At 31.8% G+C, this 12,646-nt stretch overlaps 1 protein-coding gene across 1 annotated transcript; it reads left to right on the forward strand.

Moving 5' to 3' along the window:
• Positions 1-5,616: 5,616 nt before the first annotated feature.
• LOC123718817 (T-cell acute lymphocytic leukemia protein 1 homolog) lies at positions 5,617-8,300 on the forward strand. The gene is made up of 6 exons (XM_045675722.1): positions 5,617-5,669; positions 5,739-5,911; positions 6,214-6,334; positions 6,968-7,088; positions 7,410-7,500; positions 7,967-8,300. The coding sequence occupies exons 1-6, from the start codon at positions 5,617-5,619 to the stop codon at positions 8,083-8,085; spliced, it is 678 nt and encodes a 225-aa protein (XP_045531678.1). The 3' UTR covers positions 8,086-8,300.
• The last annotated feature ends 4,346 nt before the right edge of the window (positions 8,301-12,646 follow it).

Consider the following 12,646-nt stretch of genomic DNA (forward strand, 5'->3'; position numbering starts at 1 on the left):
GTGATTTCTGGCCTAATTACATTCGAGTAGTGAATAATGGTGAGAATTATAATAGTGTCTTACGAATAATGTGTTTAAGTATTGCTAACATATAAAAAATAGATTTAATAAGGATTAATTATTATTAAAGATAAACCAGTATTTAGGAAATTTATAAACCAGGAAATAGAAACTCTTTTTTATGTTCTCTCTATATTATAATGTTGTTAAGCAGAAATAAAATCGATCTGTTCCAGCGACTGTACACATTATCTTCACCGTTTAGGTTTCGCAATAAAAAAAATCAAACGTAATGCGGCTTAGCCACCAACTATATAATTTTTTTATTTAAATTAATTTAAAATTCGCAAATCAGCTCTTTGAGGTCTCTAAACTATTAGGGGCGTAACATGTCACGCGGGGGTCACGCGACCCGACATTGGCAGGCCCGGGTCGTATCCTCCGCCACGACAAATCAATTACAGGGTCGAATTGGGACGTACTTCCGAATGGGAATTAGCACCAAATTATACAGGCAGAAATTACTTGTTTGTACTTATGGGGAGAAAGTATAATTTATAGGCACAGTTGCACGGCTTGTTATATGACAGTTAATTTTATGTTCACACGGTGTTTTTATGACAAGATTGCACGTTTAAAAGTTAATAGTATTTATGGAAAAGGTATCAAGTATAAAAACTACAATTTATAATCGTGTATTTTGTATTTTTTTCAGAATATTTTTTCACAATTGTTAAATGAAAAACCTTTCAAAATGTTATTTGATGCTAACATATTGGTTGAGTTTGACTTATGGAGTAATCTACGTCGTATCAATGTCGAAACGGGTTCAAAATACAAAACAACACTAGGCAAGGCTCGATATTACATTCAATATAACCTCCATTCGTGACGTAATAATTGTTTCCATGCAACTCGTGTTTGTAAATCCGAATAGTGTTTTAACGAATTCTGACATATTTATTAGTTATCTGAATCAGTTACATTTCTCTCTATTTACACTTTGCCGCTTCCTGCCAAATTGTGTTTATGCTGTGATAAAAGTTATTTATTTACTGAATTACAGCAAAACAATAATGAACATATATACAGTAGCTAACATACTAATTTAACTACAAGACAATTGTATTACTATATGAAAATAAAAACTTCTTACATTCGTCTCTCAATATTCCCCTACCTGTCACATATATATTCAGTTCTGGTGAGAAAAAGCGGCAAAATTATATGCAGAATTGGTGACTGCTGATGGAGGACAGTACAGTAGTACAGCATTAAGTATCGTCTTTGCCCTGACTGAGAATTCATTAGAGTTACGCACAAATAATCCAAGCCATCCATATGTAGCATCAGCCAGTAAACGAAAGTGTTCGCGAAAAGTATGACTAGGCACAATGATTACACCTACATCTTTAACGGTATTGACTTAACTATTCCACAGACACTTTTGTATATCACAAGAGTTTATTCTTTGGGAAAGAGTAAAGTAAGTGGTTGATTAATAAATAGATATACCTATAATAAACTGCAGTGGTCCAAGGTTCGACCTTGCTTTATACCTACATTCAATATAGGTTTATTTGAGACATCATTATCAACTCTATTGAAGGCCTTACAGAAGTACAGGTACACAACGACAGTCCTGATACAGTTGTCACTTATGACGTTAAAACTGTACAATTAATCCATCTCAAAGAAATGAACACGTATTTATCTGCATTGACGACTCAACCGTTCAATAGGATAATAATGTAGGTACATAATACTTTATTTACGATATAAGTTGGCATTAATAAAATGTAAATAGTGTAATATTGGTCTTGTAATTTAAATCAACACAACCAATAAGTGGAAAGTGTTATATTATTTGTCCAAGTCGATCTACATGGGAATTCAAACCCTATTTTAATGAAACAATTATGATGAGGACATTGCAGGGTTAAAAAAGGAAAAAGTGTACAAGATAATGTACTTTATTAATGGTACATGCTGCTTTTACTATATAAAATATGAATTAATGTCAATATGTAATGACATAGGCATCAATGAGACCATAGTTATAGTTCTAGCGATGAACGAATTTACAAATCAATGTAATTACGTATGTAATAATTATTTACCAGAGCTGCTGGAAAATATTATAGTACTTTTTTTACGTATATAGTTTATACCTAGTCTAGCCATAAATACTGAAACAAAGTAAAACAATGGTTTTCTATTGCAAATAAAATGTATTACTTTAACAGTGTATTAGTTTAATACATAAATAAAAATAATTTAAAATATAAAAAGGTTATTCGAAGTGGTCTCCTTTGGCTGCAATACAGTCATTTCAACATTGAGGTCAGATATCTATAGAAGCAACCATTCTTTCCATGGGAAAATTCATCACTGCCAATCGTACGGATTGTGTTACGGACTCCAAATTATCATGGCGTTTAGAGCAAGCAGTGCTCTCTAAAATCATAATCCAGCGGAATAAGATCGGGACTAGACGACTGCCAGTCTTCAGCTCTGATGAAGTCCGAAACGTTCGTTTCCAACCATGAATAGGCCGAGTTTTATGACCCGGCGCCGAGTCTTGCTGGAAGGTCTAATCTTGGTTATTGAACATGGTGTTGTTAAGGGGCTTTACAACCTTCTCAAGAATGGTATCTTGATTCATAATTGTGCCGAGGTTTTGATACCTTTTTCATAAAAGTATGGCTGAGTCACTCCTTCATAGCTAATACCTGCCAAATCATCACTGAAGTCGGATAGTGCCCACTTTGCACTCGGGCGACTAATTGATAAGCTTCCTGAGAGCCTTGTGTATAAATAAGGTAATATTGTTTGTTAAAATATTGCTCAATTGTAAAAAAATCTCATACCTAAAAAAAATATTTTGTGACCTCCCTTTGCGTACCGCTTATATAGTTGTGTCGGTTTTATCACCCTATATTTTATATCAGTTTATTTTTAATATCAGTTAATAAACGACTAGTACGTCTCTTATAGGCTACAAGCACTAAGTCATCTTTTAAAATACGGGACATGGTTCTAAGTGTTATTTTCATGTCCCGACATAAAATATTTTGCTTTCGGACAGGATTTCTTCAAATTCTATCCCTTACTGCTTTGACCACCTTTTTCATACGAACGCTACGTGGATGGCCAGATACTTTCCTGTCACAAACAGAGGAGGTCTCGTTGTACATATTAATAGCCCGTTTAACAAACATTTTATTAATACCAAGCGAACGGAAAGATTTTTATTTTGGCTCCATACCTACTTTGTGTAATGCAATCACAACGATTCGGTTCTCTTTATCACCTATCTTTACCACCATTTATACTGAATGGAGTGGCCATTTCAATATCGCAGAATAGATATACAATGTATTGGCGCTAAAATGAAAAAAACCCAATGAACAGATTCTAAATTCAAATGTAATATTTTGTTAACTTTCTATTGTAACAGTATTTATGGCCAGACTATGTATATAGATAAAATCATAGGCATAATGAAGAAATCGATAGAGGAACTAGGGTGACATGAAGCAAGTTTTGGGGATACAAAGAAGTACTGATATTATTATGGATATTTGATTTGAGTAGAAACAAAAAATAACAATCTGTCTACATGAAATAGAACGAGGAATAGGATTTAAAACTTAAGGACAAGATAAGAAGTACAGAAATATGAAAGAAAATAACAATTATTAATACAGTATCCCATTACAAAACTTAAGTGGACTGGTGGGCAAACAGGGTAAAGAGGTGAAAAGGCCCACCAGGGATAAGAAAGACAGGACGCCCTCATGCAGGGCGGGCTGATGAGCTTAAAGAAGTTTGTGGGGACTATATAAATACTCAAGATAGAGAGAAGTGGAGTCGGTTGGAAGAGGCCTTAGCTCTTTAAGACGTAATTGAAAAAATATATACAAAGTTTTGTATAAAGAATACGCACATATCTAATCAATATATAATTATTATTGTTATTTATATAATATAGTCCATTTTTAACAAACCACGTTTTAATATACGCTTATTAGAATAATATATATTTATATGCAAATACGAACTAGTCGAGTAGAATTTAATTCAGAAATAGAAAATAAATGCCGACATAGCATAGCCTCAAAAATAACAAAGCCTTCCCAGCGAGGCCTGCATTTAATGGCTGTCAGAAACACTCCACCAATGGGCAAACTTGGGACTGTTGGGGAAAAGCGGATCGATTATACCAGCCGTTGTTAATCTTAACATAATAAATTGCCCACAAACTCATTTAGAATTCAATCTTATTACAAGGTTTTGTTCTGTATTTTATTTAGTACATATTTTCTATATTAATTGACTACATCTTGAATATATTCACGCAAAGTATGTACTATATTATTAAATTATCCACTATATTTTTGTTACCGGATATTTTAGCGAGTTTATCTGCGTATATTATAATGTGTCTCATTTCCTCACGATGTTTTCCTTCACCGTTCGAACAAACGTTAAATGCGCACATAGAAAGCAAGTCCGCACTGCCGGGGATCGAACCTAAGACCTCAGGGATGAGAGTCGCACGCTGAAGCCACTAGGCCAACACTGCCCTTACACACTGCCCAACAAATAAATCTTAGTAGTCTAATATAAAAAGTTACTTAATCGCTTGCTTGAAATATTATCAAAACTGTCTTAAAATAGTCTTGAAGCTTATATTTATAAATGTAAGTATATTTTCTTTAAACGTTTTAATTTTTTTGCAAACTGTAATAGGTTTGTAATTAAAATTGAAATAAAACAGTTGACCATACAATATTTAATGCCAAAAAGGGACTGCGTAAGATTATAGAATATAACTGTGGAATAAAAATTTGTGTTAAAATAACTTAATTATTGTTTTCACCGATCAATCACCTTCGTGCCTTCTCCATCTAAACGACACTGGCGAAGTACCTTGTGCCCAATTGCCACAAATAAAAGCCATAAACAAGAATAGAATTGAAAAATTTGTGTTATAGAGCCAATAATAATTAATATTTAAAAGCATAACTTACTAAACAATATATATTAAAATAATTACATACCCATACGGTCGATAGGTACGTATCAGAATATCATGTCCATTATAGAGAAAACTTATAAATGTGTATTTACTCTGTTAGTACAATTATTATTACGTATTTTTCACAGTAATGTAATAAAAGTGTTCCTCTAAAAATAATTCAATCACAAGAATATTCCGAGTCAGTATTGGTAGTTTATAGATTTGTACTTTAAAGAATTAAAAGTCAAACGAAAACAGGTCTCAAAGTTCTTCTATATGATAAATTTTCCGAGAAAATCGATTTAGGCCCAACCCCTCACCGCCCTATTGTCACAAACTCCGCCCCTGTTTTGGGGTTTTTGCTCTTAGAGCACACATACAAAACTCCGTACATAAGAAATTAGCCCTTATACCCACACCGGTAAGATACACGCTTCTGTTGCGGCAAACTAAATTTCCCCACACAGGGGTTGGAGTTCCCACAAAATGGCCACCCTCAGCGGTATAAAATTAATTTTTTACTTAGTTCCCTATCAGTCGCCTTTCGTGTCGACAGTAATAATCAGGTTGGACAGGGATTTATAGCAGAGATGTCAGGCACTAGAACGCAGGTTGCAGACTCATCCACGTCGCCACCTTTAATGTGAATATAATTCATTAAGTTACTTTTTGTGCTGAGTATTGATTTTATAACGATTTTGTAATTTTATAGTGATAATCGTCGACTCGATTATTCTGCACTGAAATTCACATATGTCGACGGATCTGATGATGAAAGTGCGATTACATCGGAATTGCCGTCGTGTGTTTACGCTGCTGCCAGAAGCCGTCTTCAGCTGCCTTTGGCTGCCTATGTTCATCAGCATTCTCGACAAATTCATACAGGTGAAACTGATAATTACTAATAAGTGCTAAACTTTTATAATTCAAGAAGTTCTTATTTTTTGGGGCAAATGAGGAAGGCTTCGCTATGATGGCTTCTTTATTTAAATAATTTGTTTATGTCAAAACTTTCTCATCTTATTAAAGCTTTGTTATTACTTTATTTTATTGTAAAATAAAATTCTACAATATTTGGAAAACGGGCAAAATATTAAGCGTATGTAGATTTGGCAACTTATATAAATTGAATGCTTATGATCTCCTTGGATTAAGAACAGACTTCATGTGACATATTCTATTAAAAGATGGTCTTCTGGACACATCAATGGAGCCGGAATATCAGTGCGGAGGGTCACCATACCGCGTACAACGGGCGGCGGCGAACGTCCGCGAACGACGGCGAATGCTGAGGTCCGGACCCAATGGGTATCTTTTCAATACATTAAAGTGTTACTATGTTAGAAGTCGCTTTTTTATTATAGATAAATCAGGTCAAGTATCAGTGATCAGACATCTATCTATGTCTACTGGAGCAATAGTTGGTTCGAAGTTGTTTGCGTTATCGATAGAACAAAGTGTTCAACAGATTGTATTACCTTACATGTAGATTAAACCCGGAAATTTAACAACATGCATAATAAATGTTAGTTTTTTTTACTTATTGAATTCCGATATGAGGCGAAGTGAATAACTAAACGCCTGTCAAAAATTGTTTAGCAAATTTAAAATCCTACTTATTCAAAGCCCAGTTCTTGCGGCTTTTACAATTATATTAAATGATTATTCAATTCGAACCAATAGTTGCCGAGATTAGCGAATCCGAATGAAGTTACCAAGAACCAAACTGTAACTTTATATTAATATTAAGCATACCTACAATTAATATGTTAAGATTTGAATTTACAAAGCGAATGTACCACCTATTTAGTCAAAAGGACAGTTTTGTATCATATATTTACTTCATGTACATATGCAAGGCAAGCCTATAAATGTTTTTTATTGGCTTATACAAATGAAATGTTCATTTACTAAAACGTAGTGTTGTTGTTGTGTCTTTAGCAGTATAAACTCGGCGTTCGACGAGTTGCGGGTCCATGTTCCAACATTTCCGTACGAGAAACGACTTAGTAAGATTGACACTCTTCGGCTTGCGATAGCATATATCGCACTTCTTCGAGAGGTAAGTCGCTTAAATTCAAAATTTATTTTTAATAAGAGTGTTAACGGATATAACAATACAAATTCTTTTAAACAGTATTTAATTTTATAAAAGCTCACTCGTCACCGACTGAGTAATGTTAATCTTACCATATTTTAAAGATTCTAAAATAATTATAATTAAAATAATACTATATTCAAATATGTTAAACGTTTAATAATTTAATTTATTATTTATGTGTTATCAATTCTTTGGCCTACATCTATTTGTTATGTTGTATATTACTTTCGCGTTGTTTCGCGTCGCAGACAGAAGCAAAATTCCTGATTGAATTTTTCCCAGGTCCTGGATGCAGATTACGATCCCTTAACTTATGTTGAGAAATGTCTACGAGGTGAAATCAAGGCCGATCGTGCACATTGGAATACTAGTGGTAGGTTTCGTAGGTTAAGCGTCTTGATTAAAATCATTTATGAACCAATTATAAGCAACGTAGGCTTGTAAATATTAGATGCCTTATTTTTTTATTGTACAACATGTTATAGATAACAATCATTCGTAGGCAAAGTCAAGCTGATTTGACTCCTCACATAATTCCTGAATAAAATTCTATTGAACAGTACACGTTATTTAAAAAAACAATTGCTGCTCTTTTGACTAAAGTACTCTTTTTTACAAATCGAGTTTACAAAATTTAAAATGGTGCTTTGAATTTTGATATTAACTTTCATGAATAGAAGTATGTATTTGTCGATTTCAGTTGTTAACCTATGAATTTGTTTAGGTACACTGTGAAATATACGCTTATAGAACACGAATAATTAAATTCTGTGATAAGCTTATTTGTAATTTTCGAATTACCAAGGGTAGAATTTCGACTTATAGATCTTCTTTTCCAGATTTGACCGCAAGATTATCGTGGATTAATTGGGAGAACTTAGGAGTTAATCCCCAACGAAGGAGTGTCTTGACATCGCTGGCCCTTAGTTCTGAAAATATGCAGTATCCTCATAACTGATGCATTTTTTTTTGGATTATGTTATTCATGTATTAGTAATTAGACATTAATTTTATGTTTTGAATTAGAAAAGTAGGTCTGCTTCTAGTATGTTAACATTATTTACCGTTAATACGAAATCTAGTGCCAAGAGTACTCTGTAACTTCCGATTGCGATAGCGATCCTGACTCGTCGATCAGTATCGCTGGAAATTACAGAGTACCGGTGCAAGCCACGCGACCACGTAAATTTAGTTTTTATTAGTTATTTCTAGTTTAACCATTAAGTATATTTAACCGAAAACTATATTTGAATTTATTACGCAGTTTATCAAAAGCTATGGTATGAATAATTTATCACAATTCATATTTTAACGATAAGAAATCTTCATATATACATAGATTAAATATGTTTTATTCTAATGTGGATAGCAACAAGATACATACTTACTAAGAGATTGATAATGGCTATTATCATTTTAAAATAACTTGGCTTTCTATAAAAGTTAAGGACAGATGGTAGCTATTGTCTTAACTAAAATATTCATTCTTTATATACAGGCTATAAGGAATATCGTGGCGTGTCGTGTTGTTGTTATATTTTATGAAATTGTCCAGCATTACATGGAATTATCAATTCTACAAACTCGCCCCGACATGATATCATTCTAACAAAAAATTAAACAGTTCTAGAGCAGAATTAAAAACATCTCATTTAATATTAATAATTTTTAGGTTAGTTATTTATCAAGTATTTTATTAATTTATATCGCGTACGCTTAATATTTTAATTATATACATTCATAATATTGCAATAATAGTGATTATGTATTGGAATTTCATAGTCGATACTGTAATAATATTGTCTTCCAACAATTATCACATAGAACAGTAGATTCTAGTATTTAAAAATTGTCACCATGAAGTTAAGTAGACATCGAATGTAGTTTATGAATACATATTTACGCTCATAGAATTTTAGTATAAAAATAATAAAAGTATAACGTTCTTTAATTAATATATTAATAACTCATTACGATTACAATAAATTATAAATAAAAAATATTTTGGAAATACTTTACTCACGACTGTATTGGAAACGACATAATAGCAGCTTATAGTTACAAGGGTTAATACTAAATTTATTATATAATATTGGATGTAATAATAAAATATGCAACATTATATTTTTGTGAAATGTAAAAAACACCTTCGTCGAATGCCCTGATGACCTGTGCCTTCCGGTTATATTAGGTTTGTTAAAAAGAAAAACACAATGCAAGAATAGACTCATATTTTAAAAAAACATAAGGAATAATACTGACTAGATTTAATATGGAAATTGTATTGAAATGTTACATATTTGAACTCATAAGAGCAAATGTTGAATGAATTACAGACTATCCCTCTTATTTCTACAAAACACGTCTAATTGCTCTGTCTCTTTTATAACTGCATAAACACATTATGACAAATATCGACAAGAGAGAACTTTAGTAGAAAGCAGTTCAAATAGACAAATTTAGTATTATGAATAAGCTGGTTATATGCGTAGCGGATTTAGCTACAATCATTACAACAAATATACGATTTAGTATTTCCTTAGGCTAACATCATTTACATATATTACTAGTTTAAAAAATGATATCAATTGTTAATATAAAATTTAACTAAAATATGAGTTTTGTAAAATATACTAAATCTATTTATAAAACTAAATCAGTCTTGCATTTTTTCAACTAAACTACTCTTTCGTCTCTTTTGGTCGTATTACTTTTACACTGTGATGAAAAGAGACAGATTTTCGTTACAGAATTTATTTTAGTTTTTATGAATAAGAGGTTAAAACTACAAACTCCCAAGTATATCCCCGTTCGCGGTAACTGGACTAAGTCATGGAATGTCGAGCCTTTCAATCTGATCAAAGTTATATCTGATCGCCGGATTAACTAGTGATACTACTTAGATGCTGTCATTACCGTCTAACACATATCTACCTGAGTAATTGAATTTAACATCAAAAACACGTACACATAATTTTTATTTTTGATGAATACACGATTAATAAGAATTAATTCTATGCTTTTTAAAAAAAAAATATTAGAGGCTTGACGAAAAAGGTTTATGTTAAAAGTGTACGGAACTTTATGTTAAATTTATGTTTAAGTATTACATAAATACAAAATACTCTTAGGGCCAGTCTTCTATGTCACTGCTAGTCATATGCCATATGCGGCCATTTCCTGTGGGCTAGTGCCTAGATGGTAATAGTGCCCGTAACAACGTCCTACCTTGTGTTAAACCGAGAATTATTCACCTTTTTTTTTCATCAAAGTTCAAAGAAGGAAATTATCTCCATTACTGCATTTATATGCGTCTCCTAACTAGTTTCACCTCTAGTGCTTACCATGCATAGTAACTAGACTTCCGAGTACCAAAAATACAAAAAGACAGATGATAGTCATAACTATTATAGCTTTCCCCTTCGAGGTATCATCTATATGAGATCTACTTGCGTTATCTCTGGTGTTGGTAGAATGTATTCACGAGGAAAGTTGATGAAATCTCATCTCTTTTTCTCATCCCTGTTAAAGATATTCCTGAATATGGATCAGGATACCACCTTCATTCAATTTTTATGGATGATCGATCAAAGCAAAGGCTTACCTTTGCAGTGTCTAGAATTAAAAATTAGATTTTGTAGACTAATAGAAGAGTAACATGGATCCGATTGCTAACATACAGTCACATTTCATTACATATACTGTACATACACTCAGTATGATAGAACTAAGTAGGTACTCATTTATAAAAAGTTCTATTATTTCTAAAATTTATGTAGACCGAAGGATTAATTTACGCTTGGGTCTATAGAAATTATAGAATAGTAGTAAGAATGAGTTTGAATGATGATATTGTAAAAAAATTGTGCTAATGATGTTATATATATAAAGCATATTGTCCTAGTAAGTTTGAAGGCAGGAAGTTGAAACTTGCACTACACAGACAAGCTAAGCAATTCAGCCAGTTCTGGTGAAATTTTGATAAGACGGATGGAGTAGAAAATAATTTAATATCTTTTTCCTAATACTATTGTAATTATAAGTACTAGAAAGCCACAGTCTATCCCGTATATAATTAATAAACATAGTCCAGCAACCATGTATTCCCTGTATAAGAAAACAAACCAATCTGTCTTTATAGTATCAATAGTGTGAGTGGGGGTTGCTGTGATATACACTTCTTAGATATACTTGCAGCAATTAAACTAAATTAAATCATAAAACCTTTTTATATAACCATAATATGTGAATTACAAAGCAAATAAAATATATTATAACATCACACCAGAAAGGAACAAGGTTCTAATGTTAGAAAAGGGAAAATTTTACTAATATGGTAAATAGGAGTTAGGTATCAAGAACTAGTTATGTTAAAAAAAACATGTATGATTTTTTGTTGATAATTTACTATTATTGCATCCTAATTACACAAAGCATATTTAAGCATACTGTTCTTCTATAAATATGAGAGTTATACCATAATATTTATAAATTGAATGGATATTTGTTGTATACTTACTAGCCAATAAGAAATTATGAACACTGTCGGTTATCCCAATTAGGGCTGTAACTAAACAATTGTTTGAATAAATTAAAGTTTTATTTTTTGATACAAAGTCTTATTATTTGAATAACCTGGAGACTGTTAAAATGTTCTTACTTTTTAAAACAAATTACATTATGAGGATTAATCACACCCCTATAATAGTTAAAGCCTATGTCATTATTCAATAACAGTACATTTCTAAAAATTACTAAAAATACTGTAAAGGTATGGGTCCGGTGCCAGCAATGTGGTACACTAACAATTGCTGTTGTTGGTACAAATATGTACCAAGATGAAAGAAGGTATTTATTTTAAGACTTTTTAATATTATTATAATTAACAAACAAATTGAATAAACAATCAAATAACATGAACAAACATCAGACCTCAATTTAAAATGTATATAAAAATTAATGACTAACTAGAATATTGGTTCTAGTTCTAGTAGAGAGATGATTTTGAAAAGTCAAAATGTACATAAAAGATTTTTCTGTCTGTAATGTGTCTTCCATTTAAGAGGTTACCTAAAACATTTGTGTTTGAGGTAAATAATAATAGGGAAATAATTGACTTTTTTATAAATTTGACAGCATAATAGGCAACTTATACCCATATAACTGAACACTTTAAAAATTCAACTTCGGGAGGATTTGATCTGCAAGCCCAGAAGAATAGCTAGCTGCGGTTGTTGAGATATGATAAGAATGAGAAAACTTTCTTACGTGTAGCTTAGTTGTGACTTTAGTGGCAACTTCAGCATATTTATAAACATTTTATTCAGTCTAACTTAAAAATGGAATGTACTAAAAACATATGAAATATGTGGTAAAAAGTCTATCTAGTTTTTGATGTAACAATATCAACCTACTTGAATGTATTATTCCTTTAATTCAATTTCCTTAACAATATGTTTATTAAACATTTATATAGAAATAAATATAGGTTTAAATTAAAATCTGCACTTTACAACTGC

This window comes from Pieris brassicae, chromosome Z (genome assembly GCF_905147105.1).
Source record: "Pieris brassicae chromosome Z, ilPieBrab1.1, whole genome shotgun sequence".
Taxonomy (NCBI): Eukaryota; Metazoa; Arthropoda; class Insecta; order Lepidoptera; family Pieridae; genus Pieris; species Pieris brassicae.

Coding starts and splice junctions, on each gene's coding strand:
- LOC123718817 (XM_045675722.1), top strand. CDS start 5,617: ATGTCAGGCACTAGAACGCAGGTTGCAGACTCATCCACGTCGCCACCT. Junction 5,670..5,738: donor TCCACGTCGCCACCTTTAAT/GTGAATATAATT, acceptor GTAATTTTATAG/TGATAATCGTCGACTCGATT. Junction 7,089..7,409: donor ATATCGCACTTCTTCGAGAG/GTAAGTCGCTTA, acceptor AATTTTTCCCAG/GTCCTGGATGCAGATTACGA.